Genomic DNA, 18,049 nt, shown 5'->3' with positions numbered 1-18,049 from the left:
ATTGTAAAAGAGCCCCTTCCTGGTAATATATAAAGTACTTTCTTGCAATGAACTTACCTAGTGCTGTGTAAATACATGACAAGGGAAAATGTTTATGTTCCAACTTCAGGCTGAGACTCTGATTTGTTTTCCACGATTGTTTCAGTCTGTTGGTCCTAGTTCTCAGTGTGAGGCCTGCTTGTTATTAGGCTCTCAGCTTGGCTGAAACTGTGGACTCATGGACTGAGAAGTTGGGACATGCTGTTTTGCAAGCATAAAAATCTTGTGCTTCTTCAAATCTATTTAAGAGTTTGCTATTCTTACTGCTTCTTCCTCTTGGTTAATATTTTGTACAAAATCTATTTTTACATATTCTATGTGTTAGGGTATTCATTAGATTCAAGCTAAGTATAATTAATCTTAATGGATGGAAAAGTTTTTGAGAAAAATATAGTAGGCTACTGCAAACAATCTGGGTTTTCATGTGTGTTTACTGGAGCAAGTCTAGTAATCTTTCTAGGAGGTAAAAAGTCTGCAGATACAGCCTGTGATAAGAAATAACATTGTGTTGCAGAGATTCATTCAGTACCTGGCATCTAGAAACACATTGTTCAACCTGAGCAATTTTCTGGACAAAAGTGGATCTCACGGTAAGCCTACTCTTGTCTATTACCTTAATAAGATCTTAAATAAGATATTATTGTTAATTTACTTCTCCATTCATAAGGAGTAAATAATATTTTTAATATTATTTATTATATTATAATGAAGTAAAAGGGTTCAGTGGTACATTTCTAGAAGCACTTAATACAGGAGCTCAACTGAAATGAAAGCTGTAAGACTATTTCAAAACAGTGTTTCTCAGTTCCTGTAAAATCTCCATTCAAAAAATGAAACTATAAAATTCCATAAAAAGTGCTGGATGAAATCAGAGACAATCAACTGTCTGCTTAACTCCTAGGTGAGTTAATGTTAAAATGAACTATTTAGGTTTGTTTTTATTTTATTTTAATCAGCCGTAAATGGTAATTGGTTTAGGGACACAGTGCTTTTTAACATTTGTCTGTAAAGTCTTTAGTTTGCAAATAAACAAGCCAAAAAAATGACACAGGAGAAATTATCAGTTTTTGTTTTGAATAGTGAGCTTAAAAGGCTCAAGGAAGAAATTAAAGACTTGCTTTCTCTAGAGCTTTTCTGGTCTGCTTTTCTAGTTTGACTTTGGATTATTATTGACTCGTTATTTTCACTTGAAAAGAGAAAAGCTTGGTTGATGGTAGCTGTTCTAGAGAAGAGAGAAAACATAATTCTGCAGCTGTTAGTGGATATTAGTAGATTGTGTGCTGAATGGATGGATGCTGCAGTAATGGGCAAAATAAAGTAATGCCATGTTACTCCATCTCCTATTGGAGGCATATGACACCAAAAAGACTTGATTGTGTTTTAGAAATGATAACCCAGGACAGAAGCAAAGCCTCAAAATAGTAAACCTCTGTCAAAAAGAAACAGGGTTTGCATGTTCAGTGGTAGTGATATTTAGCAAATGTGAATTCTGTTCAGTGAATGCTTTTCTGTACTTTGCTGCTTTTTAAACTTAAATTGTGATTTCATGATTAATACATTACTGTGTCATAGATGATGAGACATCAGAAACGGTAGTAACAAACATGTTTGTAGAGATGCTTAGAATTGGGAAATATTAGGGAAAAAACATTTGATTACATAGCGGAGGAATGTGTTTAAGAAAGGTAACAAAAAGGGACCAACACTGAAGACAGCTTTCTACACACATTTCGGTAACTTCATGAAGAAGCTTCAAGAGAAAAAAAGTGAAGGATAGACTGTAATTCTAACCGTTTAGAAATTTTGTAGATTGTAAGGTCATGGAATTTTAAGTCTTTTTGTACGAAGATATCTGGTGTAACAACTTCATTAATATCTGAATGCCAACATATTTTGTTCTTGTAGACCTAACTGCAGCTATTTTGTGGATCTATATGAGAACTGGAGGGACTGATAAACATAGAAAAGTGGGAATTTTAGTTTGAGATCAATCTTTATCTTAGAAAACATGTAACAGTTAAGTATAAACCTTCTGTTAAACTGGCATTTTTCATGTTGACAGAGAAGGAACTGATTTCACCATTAAACTGTGTTACTCTATAACTATGTAGGAGCCATTAGCAGGTTACCACAGGAAACCACCCATTTGTACACTGTGTGCATCAGTTTGTAGTAGAATAGATTGTTTTCATACTACACTGCTGTTATCTTTCTTCAGAAGGAAGAAGTTGTCCTGTAACACAAAATTAACTGTAAAACATTTAACTTTTTTTGCACAGGTTATGACATGTCCACCTTTATAAGGCGATATAGTAGATACTTGAATGAAAAAGCGTTTTCCTACAGACAAATGGCTTTTGACTTTGCAAGAGTGAAGAAAGGGTAAGCAAAATTTAGATACATAAACTGATCGGGTTGCCTGACCCATAAAAACCCTGCTTGTGGCATTATACTTAATTTTATTTTCTTACTGACTTAATTCCTCAGTCCTTTGTTTAGCCACAATGAAACACCAAAATAGTTGGATTTCTTGTATATTTATAATTGGTTAATATTACACAAGGTAAAGAGAAAAATTATGGGTATTAAGGCAAATATTGAAGACTGCACTAAGATGCCCTGTGGAACTGGGAGCTTTTAGTGATAGGTATTAAATCAGGCTCTTATTAAATTGTGCTGCAGGGAAACTGCATTTAGAATTTGGAGACGGAAATGCTCTGAATCTATATTTAGGATGTTTCATTACTCTCCAGATAGTTTCCATAAGAAAGATGACTTATTACAAAGGAAAACTCAAGTGAACACATGAAAATTTTAGTAGGCTATGCAGCGAACAGTTATAAACCAAACAGAATGAGGCTGTAAACTGCTGGCTTGTTTTTCCTACAAAAGCTGTAGTTAAAAAAAAGTTATATGGCACAGAAAAAAGTTAACCGTATTCAAGAGTAGTGTGTTGGTATTTGTCAGAACATTTTTGGTCTCTAACTGGGTGATCTGTGGCTTCAGATTATCTCTTGAAGCTGTGGCTACTCTGGAAGTGACTTATCACCCACTGGATGTGCAGTTTTGTTGCCTGCATACTAAAGATATTTCTTTCAACAATTAGTTACACACAGGATTGTTTTAGCAGTTCTAGTGTATTCTGCAGCTTTGGGCTGCTAAAACAGACATCACTGCTAGGTTTTCCTCTACTGCTGTTTTAAACTAGTAGACAATCTAAGGCCTACTGTAAATGTTTTTGCTGCATAGCTTCATGCCATTCCAGTTATGGAGACCAGAATAGTCTCTTGAACCTGTCTGGAATATGAATCAAGAACTTTGTGACATGAAGGATAGTAGCTAGTAGGATTGATATTACAGGTAGGCTTTGATCCAGCAGACCACTTTGATCCAGCAGTCCTAAGTTTCCTTTGATATGTGGTACTTTAAAATACTTCAGGTTACATAAACATGTTTGGATTGCTGGGCATCATTCAATTTCTGCATAGTTATGTCTTTCTGGACATCTTTCTGTATGTTTTATTTCTAGTTCTCAAGGTGACTCTGAGTGTTAAGAATGGTGACATGCCTTTCCAAAGAGGAGATATCATACCTTTCAGTTATTAGAATGGGTCAATACATGACAGTTGCTGAGTGTGTTTGGGGTATTTGGCAATAAAAATCTGCATATATGAAGACTAAGACTGTGGGCTGCTGTGGGGTAAATAACTCCGAAGGATGGTACTTCACAAAGAAATGGTATAGATGATGGTATATTTTGAGTAGGTCTGTATAGATAGCGTACAAATAATACAAAAGAGATGGCTCACCTTCAGGATGACAAGGCACGCAGGAGGGATCTCCAAGAAGAGAGCCTTCCCTGGTGGTGGTCAGCCCTTAAATGGGGTTTGGGAGAGGTGGAGCCAGGCTCCACCCCGTCCAATCACACAGGTATATCACCTCCACCTGTGGCCCCATGGCTGACTCGGTGCTCACCTCAGGTGACCAATCAGTGGTTCAGGCCGTGATTCAGTAGTTCCCATACAGCTGCAAATAAGAAATGCTACACATCCATGACTGCTAAGTGATCCAACTGGAGTAAAAGGCCAGCAACACTAAGATAGTTCAAAATCAGTAATAGTGTTACAAAGGAGCAGTAGAATTAATTAGAGGAAAGTGTGCTAGCATAAAAAGCTCTTAGCAATGATTGCCCTGATTTAAGTTATTGACATGTATATACTGTGGCACTTGATGGAAAAACAACAGCCTGTAGAGGTATTTTTTGTCTTCAGGGACCATAGATGTATCATTGAAAAGTACTCTCAGCTGTAAGTGTTCATTAGTTATTCATAACAAAGTTAACACACAAGCACTGTCAATTCTCTGAGTACTTCCATAGCCATTATTTCTTGTCAAGTTGTTCAAACTCTTAAGCAGCTTTAAGCTTAAGTTTAGGCAGCAGATAACTTTGAGGAGAGAAAGTGGAAACACCATGGCTTCTAATCTGAGTTCTTTCTTACAGAGCTGATGGTGTAATGAGAACAATGGCTCCTGAAAAGCTGCTGAAGAGTATGCCAATACTGCAGGAACAAATTGATGCACTACTTGAATTTGATGTACGTACTGAAGCTGACACAGCTTTAACACAAGGCAGTGATTTAAAATGCTACATGGTATTTATTTAACACATTTCACATTGTAGGTAATGGTTTACTTATGTTCACAGTATGTGAGCAGGAAAATCCAATTTTCAGTGTCCCACTTGAGGTAGACTGAGGTGAAACATAGTATTTTCCTATATGCCTTTTTTTTTTTTTTTTTGTAGAGGAGCAGAATGGGAAATGAGAGCTGTTTAGAAATTCTGACTCAGAGTGTGGATGTTCATCTCTTGTATCAGTGAGGGGAGGAAATGGAGCAAAATAAGGAGACTGAATAATCTTTTTTCTTTCTTCTGGTAACCAGCTTCTTTTTGAGGGGAAAGAAATTTATATAATAAAAAAAAAATTATATAATTTTTTTCTTTTATATTGTTTTGCTTCTTATATATTGTTTTGCTCCTTGAAACCATCTGCTTTTCAGCTGTAGGTGAATTGACTAAACTTTAATCTGTCTATTCATTTGAATATGTCTTCAGTATATTAATAGCATTATTAATGTTGGTGGGATTATTTACCTGCTCTAAGGATAAAACCAGAAGTCATTTGTAAGGGGTACACTGTAGTATTGGAATAAGTCTTGAAGTTGTTCCTTTCTTGGTGGGTGGAAGGACACATTCCCGGATGGAAGACAAGGCTCGCTCCATCTTTCAGATGAAAGCCTTAGAACCACATTATTTCACTAATGTTTCTTTAAACGGCTTAGGAATTGTGATAGTGGTCTAGAAATACTTTTTTCCTTTCTTTTTGACTTGTTTATTTTAAATAAAATAGAGATCTTGTAATAAACAAGCACTTATTTCTGCCCGAGTTAATATGAGAACTGAAAGTCTTGACTACATTAACCAAACTGTATTACCTAGTAGGCTACTGAGGCTTTGTGAAGCAATGTTGGAGCTAACACATTTCATCCAGTTTCATTAAAGCTTTTTTAATAATGTCTCTGCCTTCTACCTCTTTGTGAAGGAGTCAAGACTGAGAGTTGATGGGAGTGCTCTTCTGTTATGGTTTGTGTTAAGGTTGTGAAAAAAGCAACCAGTGGCCTATTATCTGAAACAGAAACAGCCTTTGTTTAGTTTCTTTGTGGGTAAACTTGTATTCAGTTCCTGATTTCATCTGTAACAGCATCACATACCTGCTACTAGCTAAAACTGCTGCTTCTTGCATTCAATAAATATATTGTAACTAACTGATACTTTATTTGTAGGTTCATCCAAATGAACTGACAAATGGTGTCATAAATGCTGCATTCATGCTTCTGTTTAAAGATCTTATCAAACTTTTTGCGTGCTACAATGATGGGGTTATTAACTTACTAGGTAAGTAAGCCAGTCTCAGTATCTTACATAGCATGAAAAAGAAGTTTCAGATCTGCTTCAGGTTTTGTTTTTGTTTTACTTAACTTTCATTTAAACAATAATTATTCTCTATTCTGTTTTGAAGTGAGAGAAGGCTTTAAGCCATAACCTCTGATGTTAGTTTCCATCTGAGGCTAGGTTTTTATATGCTCTTAAAATTGTACAGTTTATTTAAAAACACTGAGCATTCCTTTATGTAAAGAAATACATAGCTCTATGGGAGATTGCATAATATGTCCATCAAGGCTTGCAAAACAGCTGTTGCTATTTTTTTTTTTTAAAATCCAAATTATTCTTTTGGCTAAACATGCTATGCCTTACCCAAAGTAATATCTTTCTGTGTAACATTCTTGATTTGTCTGAATGGCTAAAGCTGGATCTTCTCTAGAAACTTTCTTACAGTCAACCTACAGATCCTATCAAGGCTGCAAACATGTTTAGAAATGCTCAGAAATGTGAACAACAGCATAACACACGTTAAGCTTTGTTAAGGTTTTGCTAGTGGCTTTGTTATGAATGCTAAAACTAGGATTTGCCTTGAGCTGCAGGAAATACAACTGACCTTGTAGAAAATAAGTTTGTGCTACTGAAACCTCCGAGCACTTCATCTGGTCTATAAAGATAGAAACTGAGATCTTGACCAGCATGACTGACTTAAAATTCTGTCTGCGACTAGAAAAGGAAGAATCCAAGAAGTTGCAAAAGCTATACTGGCAAAAAATATGTTCCTGAACTGTAAAGTTCAGACACTGGTCTTGTATCCATGTTGTAACACTTTCTGATGATAATTCAGAGAAGTAAGTCCCAGGTATTTTGACTGAAACTATAGGCATGGAAGCTGATGAAGCAGATACAAGTGTGTTGGGCATAACAGTTGAGTTGAGATTTCACTGTCTACTGCTACTAAAAACATAAGTTCAGGTGGAAATATGTGGCAGTTGTGCTTATTAATGGACACGGATCAACTTTAAGGAATTACTTGAATGGGAAGGTGTTCTTTGGAGTGCTCTTTGGAGTTCTTTGGAGTGAACACAACTTGGGAAAGGAAATATATTAATACATGTCTAAGTATCCTTAAATATTTTGATTTTTGAGGTTGGTAACTACTTTGTCTGGTTATTATTCATCTTTAAAAACTGGGTTTATATCACACAATGCTGTGACTCTTTGGGGTGTGATTTTCCAGCCTATATAAAACTTAGGCTTCTCAGTACGTTCTACTTCAGAATTCTACTAAGGGCTAAGAACACTGTTAGATTAGTGTCCAGATAGAAAAATGTTAATGGAGTGCAATATTCTTGAAACATGACTTTCCTAAAAACTAGAATTGCTCATGAATGCAGACCTAATGTAAGTTATCTTAACTGAAATTTGCCAAATTATTTCTCTAGAGAAATTTTTTGAAATGAAAAAGGGACAATGTAAAGATGCTCTTGAAATCTACAAACGATTTCTTACTCGAATGACCAGAGTATCAGAGTTTCTTAAAGTTGCAGAGGTAAGTGACTTCCAGTCTTCTGGAGTCTGGCACTTGAGTATTCTGTGAACTTTTTTAGCACTGATATAAAATATTAATTGTGCTTGTTAAGCATCTGACTCACTATATATAACTGTGAGGCAGCATAGAAATTCTTGGATCTGCTTATTCAGCTCTTCTTGAACTAGTAAGCCGTGCTTAGGCTTTCTGCAAGTTTCTGCTGTGCAGCCAGCCTCAATTTCCTTGTAATATATGTTCAGTCATAGTGGTATCTATTGGAAGTGCATAGTGCATGTTTTTAGAGTGGGGCTGAACATCAGAGAAAAATGTGGTGATCATGGATAAAAGCATAATGATTTTATACGTCTCCTTGTTAAATCTTTGCAGCTAACTACAAGTTAACTGCAATGTGGAAATTTCCTCATTTTGATCCTTCTTATCATCCTTGTATTATCCTGGATAATACAAATATTACATGGTTAATTTTTTCTGGGCCCTCGTTTGTGGTAATTGGCTCCTTGGCACAAGATGCACATTTTCCATGTTTCATGCTTCATTTTAAAGGGTAGCAGTATTGAGCTGAATAAAATGTTTCTTTGCTAGTTTATTTAACTATTTATGAAGGAGTCTGCTAGACTCTTGAATGGCGTGTAATCCCTGATGTGAACATTGGACTTGAGGGAATAGTAGCATGAAGACTTCAGAAGACTGAGCAATACTTCAGGCACCTATAAGTCACCTTTACAGTACAGGATTATACTGACTGCACATCAAGATTGCTAGATGCAGTGAAGCCTGCTCTTCTGCAAAACCTAAACCAACAGGTACTTTGAACAGCATAGGTAAGCAACAGGAAAACTAACAAGAGCTTTCAGACTGACACCTTGTCTTGATTTGAAAACCTAGGAAGGAAGGTTGGAAAAACAAAAAGCTTAAACTTTTATTTTTTTTTTAAGTGTTGATTTCTAGAATTTGCTCAGTGAGTGAATTTTAGAGAAAATTGTGTGAGGATAGTCAGGCATCAGGATGAAGTGTGTTTGATAGTTCATTGATACCTGCCCTCTGAGGCAACAGTAGGTGACTGAAAGTCCTACCTGATTTGTAGTAAGGAGAAGGAACTTTACCAAGGTGGAAGAATGACTGCTTCGAGTTGGTGAAGGTAATGGAATTGCTACTGGAAAGTTGGGGGCGTCTGCATGTGTTAACATCATAGTTTTTTTCTAAAGGCAAAGTGCATTAGACATTGAAGTGTATACCACTGTTCTACCAAAATTAATGCCTGCTGTCTTGAAATGATGTGCTTACATTTTACCTCCTTTTTTAAAAAATCCACAGCAAGTTGGAATTGACAAAGGTGATATCCCCGATCTCACACAGGTAAGACTCTCTTGTAAACTTTTTGGTCTGTGTAATAAATATTTAATAATTAGTAAGTACACCAGGAATCTAAATGCTTATAGAAAATCTATGTTTTCAAGCACTCCGAATTTGCAGATAAGAAAAGAACTACCAAAAGCAGTTTATGAAGACTAATATAAGTAGATTAATGTCTTTCCTGATCTCTTCTAGCCTGTGGCTGAAGGGTGAGCCGTGTTGCTCTTTCCTTACTGAAGGACAGAATCTCACAGTTGTTGAACAAGTTTGTCTTTGACAACAAATTACATGGATGTTGTGATTGTGATTAATTCTTAATCTCTCCCTGATAATGTAGTGGTCCAGAGATGAAACTCAGAGCAGCAATAACACTTCTGTCTCACAGTCTAAGTACAGTGAACTTACAGAAGTCACAGTTTCACTGTGAAACTGTCACTATATAACAAAACTTGAACACCAAAATTTGACAGTGCTGTAGTTGCTTGAATTCTGTTGTGCTGGCACATTTTCAATGGGCTTTGTGTTTAATGTGAAAAGGATATTTATGTGGAGGAGGGGAAGAGTTTGGAATTTTGACAGTTTCAATGCCAATAAAATAGGAATGGAAGTGTGACCTGAGCTGCATAACAGTTATAAATCTTAGATGTTCATAACCCATAAATGTTAAGATTTTGTAAAGCCTCTAGAAAACCTGGTTTAAATCGTCATCTGAATAGTGATTCTCTTTAGTTAAAAAAAAAAAAAAAGCCAAGTCTGAAACTCAAATGTTATGTGAAGGTGTAGAATTTTAATCTTTATAGCCCTGTAGCATCCCATAATATCTACCCACTCATTTTTGGATTAGGAAATAGAGTTGTAGTGTATGAAATACGGAACTCAATTCTGAAGTAGGATGTTCACCTATATCTGCAACTAATGGGCTCTTTTTTTAAACAAGAGATCTTTAAACAAGGTTAAATTAGTCATGTACCAAGTCCTTGAACCAGAAGATCATCTTAAGTTGGATTAACAAAATATGCTTTATAAATGCCTTTTATCTGCTCCTGCTTTTGTTGCATCAGTCTAGTGGAAAGGCTGCCTGCTGGAACTGCACGAGCCCTGCTCCACTGCAGTCAGTTGCTGCAGTTGCTCAGTGACTATTTAGTTGCTGCTGCCTCTGCTTCTGAGATCTGTCAGTGGAGGTCTTTAGTTACTTCTGTATCTGTAACTGAGGTGTATTTCACTTCAAGCGTCAACATTTTGACCAAGAATAGCCCTTTTTTGGGTTATCTGGAAAAACTGATGTCTGATTAGAGTTGGCAGATCATGCTTCTCTGACAGGAAGAGGAAGCTGACTGCTAATCTAACGTACTTCTTTATAATGCAGGGAACTGCATAATAAATTATGCTGGGATTGATAACTGCCACACATGGCTATTTGATAGCAAGCCCTAGATCTCAAACTATCCATCACAGTTGTGTTTTCCTAAAAGCTGTCTGGGACATGCTTGCTGAAGCTCATTTGCAATACTCTGTAGATTCTGCACAAGACCTATGCAGTGTATTTCAATGACAAGTAAGTAAAAGGTGAATGGTAGAACTGAATTTCAATGAATAAGTTTTATGTGTAATTATATATAATAATAATTTCAGCTATCAAAGTTGAAATATCAGTGTTACACCTGAATTCCTAAGAAAAGCAGTAGAATTACAGAATGGCTTGGGTTGGAAGGGACCTTAAAGCCCATACAGTTCCAACCCTATGCCATAGGTGGAGCAGCCACCCACCAGCTCAGGATGCCCAGGATTCATCTTCATCCTACCTGACCTTGAGCACTTCCAGGGATAGGGCACCCATAGCTTCTCTGGGCATCCTGTGCCAGTGCCTCACTGCACTCTGAAGACAAAATTTCCACCTAACATCTAATCTAAATCTCCCTTCGTCTGGTTTAAAACCACTCCCTCTTGGCCTAACCTTATCAGACCAGTAGTCAATATTATTCCACAAGGAATTGACTGTGTTGACATTTGACATGCCTGTATATATTTTAAACCAGTAAAGTGGTTACAATACTGAAATTGAAGTTGATAGCTGTCATCTTTGAACTTCTGGTTTGGCTACAAGGTTTTGGAAGCTAAGGAGGCATGTTGGCAGCTAGGGAACTTGGCTCATTTTTGACTATAAGCAAATATCAAAATATGGCAGTTTTCCCCCAGATAGATAGTGAGTAATCCATAGCTATAGTTCTTCCATGTTGTTGACCAACACGTTAATCTAACTGAAGCAATATCCAGAGGAAATTAAATGATGTTCAACATCACAAATAGGATACAGGACAAAATTTCATTTCTGAAGTAGGTAGAAGTTTTTCCAAATCTGATTCTGTTAATTCAGTTTGCTAGATGAAATTCATGTTTTCTTGTCTTTTCAGAAACTTATAAGTAATGTACTGAAAAGATAGTTACTGTAGAGCTGCAGTTCGGTAGAGAAAAAAGTCTTTTTTTTTTTTCAACAGATTTTTGCTTATGTGGTTTACCTAAGTGCTGTTTGTTTATTGTGCTGTAGCCTTTTTGAAATAAATAGAAGTCTGAGTCTCTTCATCAGTTAATGAAAGAGTAACAAGTGTTCTTCAGCAGCAAGAAAAAGATGAACAAAGTCATTTGTTTTTAGCCAAATTCTTTATTGTGCATGCATTCTTAGAAAATGAATAGACCTACCTGTGGAATAGCAGTAATGGTTAAGGTGATGCTGCATTCTGTATGTACATGGGATGTATTTAAATTCAAACCACCTGTTAAGGTCTTTTTGGGCACTTAAAATTTTTGCATGTGTGAAGTTATCTTACTGCTCCATTTAATGTCCAAATTAATATAAAACCACTATTAATACTCTTAGCTCTGCGTAACTACTAGGTACCATGCATCCAGAGGCATTTGATTTAGCCAGACAACTAGTTTTCAGCATACTGTACGTATAAGCAGTGGAAAGTCAGTTTGCAAGCAGAACAGATTGGCTTTTTTATTTCTTAATTCATATGTATACCCTGGCATTAAAGACATTATTTGTGAAAAACGCCATAGGTCTTGCTGTCAGGAGTTCTGGTTGATCTGAAAGACACTGATAAAGAGAATTCCCCTTTTAAAGACTGTACCAGTGGTGAAACGGTAACCCTGATGAAAAACTTCACTATTATGTTCTGCTGTATGTCTCAAGGGTTTCCTTCTTGTGTGATCTTGTAGAATTCTACTTATCTGAACTCTTTTCATATCAGAGTAGCTAAACACTGTCATTTGTATTTATAACTACTTTTCTTGACTATCATTGTAACAGCAAGTGCCTGCCTGGGGATATTGCCAGTGAAGAGGTTGCTTAAAATAAAACCTAAGATCAGGGAGTGTTGAAAATGCTTAGTTTTTGTCAATATTCAAAGGAGTAATCTTTCTGAATTTTGAGTTACCTGCTGGGCTCAGTAACCTGTGCCTAGTTTTGAGAAGACATAACTGAAAGTTGGTATTGGGATGTTGTAAGTATTAAATCAAAGGATTTTGAAGGTATCGGAACAGACTTTTAGTTTATTTAGATATACAAATGCTATGCAACCCCTTGGTGTTAAATGATGTGTTAGAGACATCAACTAAAACCAGAACTGAAAGGGTAACTTTCAATGTGTTATTCTTATACTTGACCCTGTGGATGCCTGTGCTGTTGTCAATGTTTAAAACTGACTCAAAGCATGGTGAGCAAATCCCGGATTTCGGCTTTAGGCTGTTTGGTAAAGTTAAATGCTTTCTCTCTGCAAATTTTGATACAGTATTATCTTTCAAAATCTCTTTACCTGAATACCTATAGCAAGGAAATCCACTACTTTCAGTATTATAAATATTATAACAGCATGAGTGTGCACATGGCGAACTTCAGAGAAGTTGTGCTAGATTTCTAATATCTAAAATAATCTTCTTAAAAATGTGTCTTTCTCTTTGCTTACAAGGCTCCTAGCAGTCTTATGGAGACCCTCGAGCAACATCTAAACTCACTGGAAGGAAAGAAACCTGGCAACAAGTAGGTATATGTTTTGAGAAGTTGCCTCAAGGCAGAATAATAACAATTTGAGACTAGCTAATATATAGATTTGCCTCCCCAATCTCCTTTGGCCACTTAGCTGAAAAATGAGCTGTGGTAAGACTTGGCTTTTCCTTTCCCTTACAAAGTTGTCTTAATACCAGCTGTTTTTCTTACTGGGGTGGGGGATGGGGGAGAGACACTGAACAACTCAACACTTTTCGTAATGAAGTAAAATTAACTGTGGAGCTGACCCAGAAGGATCTATTTTCCCCTGCTGCCAAGGGTTTTGTTGTCAAAATTGATTTGTTTTCTAATGGCTTTGCATCCTTTTACTAGATGCTTGTCATGGCTAACTCTAGGAAGGATTAAGCTAAAATTGTGTTTTCTCTTTTGCTGTTGCTCCCCTTGCAATTTAGTGAAGGGTAAGTATGTATGTTTACATATCACTTGCATGCAGATGTGGTTTTGGTGGTGTTTTTGTTTTGTTTTTAAGATGGCTTGGACTATTAGATATCTTCATTAAATTGTACCTTAAGTTATTTTTAGTAATTTCAGTCTTAACTCCAGATCGTCTAACCCATTCTACAGCTCCTTGAGTGTATCCAGTTCAATTAACCTTTAGTTTGAATGCTAGTTCAATACTAGCACAGTTTTTAACTCCTCTGTTTGTAATTAGGATCATTGTAATTCTTCATTACTTAGATCAAAGCAGATATAAAAATGTGTAGCAGTGTTTTCATACCTCATAATAAAGAAAGTAAACAAATCCACTGACATACTCTAACTTACGATTAAAGCTCTTTAGATTAGGATTGTTGTGATTATTCTTGCATGTGAGAGAATTTTCAGCTTGGGACTTTCCTACTCTTTCCATACTTTTAAATATTATTTTAAAGTGACCCTGACTTTCTTTAAAAAACAGAATTTGGAAATTGGTTGATACATTTTCAGAAGACTTATTTTAGATAACTGCTTCTATATTGGTCTTATTCTGCTACCCTTGCAGGATTTTATAATATAGCTACATCTTGCCCCAGTAATTCTTTCTTACTGACTTCTGTAGGCCCTTAGGCAAGACATTTGCGTGCATCTCTGCCTTTCTTCCATTAAGTAGAGCTTGTTTAAAAGGCAGAATAATCCTGTGATACCAATTAACTAAAAAGATTCATTTAAGCTTTGAAGTAACAATTTGCATTTCTTGTCTAAAGTGACACATGGAAGTCTGAGAAATGGGGAAGGCATGCAGTTGTAGAAGTCTTCTGACAGCTACGATACTTTCTGTTTTTTTACATGTGTTCTAAGTACAAGAAACAAGTTTACAGAACTGTACTTAACTCTTTTTTCTCACCTAGATCTGGGGCTCCTTCTCCTCTGAGCAAGGTAAATACTATCAATTGCTGTACTTGTTAATAATTGTTGATGTTATATGTTTTATATCATAAAGGCATAAAGAGTTAAGTTTTTCTATTCTATATGTTTTTTTAGACTTGGTCACCTAGACCATACCCGAATGAGAATGTTGCATCTTTATATGGGCTTGTAAATAACAGCTTCATAAAAGCACTTTGGTGATCTACAGGGTGATGCTGCTTAGACCAGTGCAGAATGCTAAGCAGCTTTGCTAGGAGTTGATGATCATGCTTTAAGAAAGCTAAGACACTCATACCTTTATGACAACATTTTTTTTTTAATCTTCATCAGTGAGACAGTTGCTCTGTTCTCTTTCTTCTCTAGATTCTTCTCTCCATTTTCAGCTTTTTATGAGAAAATGCTGACTATTTTTCTTCCTAAAAGATGGTATATTGTTTTAAAATGTAATCTGATATACCTACTTTGAGAATTCTTTATTAATACAGCTGCTCACTGCAAAGCTAGAGTTGCCAGTGAAAAACAGCTTGGTTAGAGTGTCAGATAAACTAATGTGCTTTACGGTGTTAGTAATACTAGTTCCTGCTGTACCTGAATGATTACCACGTGTCACAGCTCCATACTTAATAACAAGAGTTGAAGAACTGAATGCAAAATTTCTGAATCTGAAGAAGACTGTTCAATTGTTGATTCTACTGAAAGCTCTTAAATATCCTTCCAAAAAGACCTTAGATTGATCTTAGAAAGGGCTTTTTTTTCTAATTACTATAGCAGTTTGTGAAAGCTACATTATAATCACACACAGAATCACCTAGGTTGGAAAAGGCCTCCATCACTATCCAGTTCAACCATCCACTAGCTACCAATATTTCCCCACTAAACCGTGTCCCTCTGTACTGCATCTAAATGTTTCTTGATCACCTCTGGGAATGGTAACTCCACCACCTCCCTGGGCAGCCCATTCCAGCTCCTGACCACTCTTAGGAATTTTTCCTGACATCCAACCTGAATCTCTCCTGATGCAAATTCAGGTCATTCCTTCTAGTTCTATCACTAGTTACGCAGAAGAGCCAGACTCCCACTTCATCACAGTCTCCTTTCAGGATGTTGTTGAGAGTGATAAGGTCTCCCCTGAGCCTCCTCTTCTCCAGGCTGAACAATCCCAGATCCCTCAGCAGCTCCTCATAAGTCTTGTGCTCCAGATCCCTCACTAGCTTCGCTGCCCTTCTCTGAACATGCTCCAGGGCCTTAGTGTCTTTCTTGCATTAGTGGCCCAAAACTGAACACAGTATTCAAGGTGCAGCCTCAACAGAACTGAGTACAGAGGAATGATCACCTCCCTGCTCCTGCTGGAAACACTAGTTGTTCATCCGACACAAGCCAGGAAGCCATTGGCCTTCTTGACCACCTGGGCACACTGCTGGCTCGTGTTCAGCTGGGCATCAACCAACATCTCCAGATCCATTTCTTCCACACAGTCTTCTAGCCACTCTGCTCCAAGCCTGTAGTGTTGCCTGGGGTTCCTGTAGCCAAAGTGCAGGACCTGGCACTTGGTCTTGTTGAACTTCATCGTATGGACCTCAGCCCAGTTATCCAGCCTGTCCAGATCACTCTGTGGTTTTCCTACTCCCAGGCAGATTGACACTTCCTCCCAACTTGGTGTCATATGGAATCTTACTGAGGATGCACTCAATTCCCTCTTCCAGGTTATCAATAATGCTATTAAACAGGGCAGGCCCTGTTACTGACTGTTGGGGAACACCTCTCATGACCAGTTGCCAGCTGGATTTAACTCCATTCACCACCAAATGATTCAGAAAGTGTTCTTACAACTTTAGGTAAACCTTCTCTATTTATATGAAGGCTAATCTAGTCTCAAAGTAAAGGCTTGAGAAGAGTTCAGACACCATATATCTATCTCTTTTTAGCATTCTGATGGTGGGATGGAAGTACAGCAGATGGAAGAAAATTACGTCAAATTTGCCATTCTTTTTCATTTTTGAAAGCTTCTAGAATGTAAATAGTACTGGACTTGTTATCCTTTTGTGAGGAGAAATATCTCTAGTGAGCTGAGGAGACAAAGCTCATAGTATCTTTTAGATTTGGCATGCCTCAAGGAAATTTGATTCTTCAAGGACACAGAAGAATTGCAACATACTCTGTTGAGTGTTAGTCCTTGCAAATATCCTTAAGCTCCAGAACTGGAGGAGCAATTAAAACAAAATCATAGGCTGAGCTTTTTATTCTATCTTCCTGAGAACTTTAACAGTTAGCACTAGTAATAGTTCTTAAACTCTCTCCAGTCCAAAAATCTGTGTATACGCTTTGAACTTGGGTTCTAATCAGTTATCTTCTCACACAGTTTCTATCATGGGAATACTTAAGCGTTGTTGTGGACTAGCAGGTATTTGATATCCTGGGCAAAATGTGTCATCTGACATGCAGAAACAAACCCACAGATATGCTTGGTCTCCAGAATGGTCTTAAAACTGATATGCGGAAATTTGCTGATCAGCAAACTGTTTTCTTGGAACTTGCTGAGAATCCTTTGACACAAAGGAACTGTTGGTTATCCTGGTTGGGACTTGCATAGGCAGCTCACACATCTGAGTTAGCTGCTTAGACACTACTGAACCCAGGGGACTAAAGCTGATGTGGTGCTGCTGGAGTCTACGTGCACTCAGAACGCCTAGAGTAGGCATTTTCCCTTGAGTCAGGCATCACTAGGTGGAGTCATCCTAGAGTTCCTTGCCTCATCCACTGTTTTTGGGAGGTCTTTGCTTGCCTTGGCACAAGGGAAGGTTTCCGCTATCAGGAGGGGGATGTTGCAGGCATGCAGGCCTGCACGCCTCTTTGTGGTTACGAAGAGAGGCACAGGAAGGGCTGTTTTGTGCTGGTATAGGCATTAGAATTATCCAATGACCACAAGTCATGTTTGTGACCTCTATCAAGGAAATGAAATGTTCAGGTTGTGTGAATTGCTAACCCCCTGAAAATGTAGCCCAGTCTTCTTCCAGTTCTCTCAAGGTGAGAACAGTTCACGAGAAAACTTGATCTTCTAATGACAGGACGAGAGGGAATGGACACAAGTTGCGCCGGGGAAGATTTAGATTAGATTTGAGGAAAATTTTTTTCTCTGAAAGAGTGTTCAGGCACTGGAATGGCCTGCCTAGGGAGGTGGTTGAGGCACCATCCCTAGCGCTGTTCAAGAAGCGTTTAGATGAGGTGCTAAGGGATTTGATTTAGTAGTTCAGTGGGTAGAGATGGTGATAGGAGGATGGTTGGACTAGATGATCTTGTAGGTCATTTCCAACCTAATGTACCTATGAATCTTTAAATTGGGCTTTATAAGTATGTGAATCTGTGCACCAATTGTTAGCGGATAAATGCTGGCATACTGAACGCGTGTTTAAAATATTTCTCCAGTCTTCTCCAGCCACAACTGTCACATCTCCCAATTCTACTCCAGCAAAAAGCATTGATACGTCTCCTCCGGTTGATCTTTTTGCAACTGCATCCACAGCTGCTCCAGTCAGGTAAGTTGAGAAGTGTACTTGAGTTATTTTTCTTGACGGTACAAGCCAAAGTTACACTTGTAATGGGAGACTAGTATGCAAGATTTTGTTTACTTTAAGATAGTATCCATCAGTATTGAATGTGGTACTTAATTCTACCAATCTACGTCACAAATGAGTTCAAAAAAGCAATCAAGAAACCCATCCAAACAAGAATGCAAACTTTGTGTCTACTCTGGTTT

At 37.4% G+C, this 18,049-nt stretch overlaps 1 protein-coding gene across 1 annotated transcript in view; it reads left to right on the top strand.

Annotated features, from left to right (window-relative positions):
• The window catches only part of SNAP91 (synaptosome associated protein 91), a 67,929-nt gene that overhangs the window by 19,127 nt on the left and 30,753 nt on the right, over positions 1 to 18,049 (top strand). The window contains exons 4-12 of the mRNA XM_065730960.1: positions 554 to 629; positions 2,319 to 2,421; positions 4,541 to 4,634; positions 5,881 to 5,992; positions 7,423 to 7,529; positions 8,844 to 8,885; positions 12,851 to 12,921; positions 14,277 to 14,304; positions 17,719 to 17,828. Of these exons, the coding sequence (XP_065587032.1) occupies positions 554 to 629; positions 2,319 to 2,421; positions 4,541 to 4,634; positions 5,881 to 5,992; positions 7,423 to 7,529; positions 8,844 to 8,885; positions 12,851 to 12,921; positions 14,277 to 14,304; positions 17,719 to 17,828 (743 nt within the window). The remainder of the gene's footprint in view (positions 1 to 553; positions 630 to 2,318; positions 2,422 to 4,540; positions 4,635 to 5,880; positions 5,993 to 7,422; positions 7,530 to 8,843; positions 8,886 to 12,850; positions 12,922 to 14,276; positions 14,305 to 17,718; positions 17,829 to 18,049) is intronic.

Source organism: Cyrtonyx montezumae, unplaced genomic scaffold (genome assembly GCF_038088225.1).
Source record: "Cyrtonyx montezumae isolate F1298 unplaced genomic scaffold, pur_monq_1.0 scaffold_13, whole genome shotgun sequence".
Lineage (NCBI taxonomy): Eukaryota > Metazoa > Chordata > Aves > Galliformes > Odontophoridae > Cyrtonyx > Cyrtonyx montezumae.
This window is presented reverse-complemented; position numbering and strand designations above follow the sequence as displayed.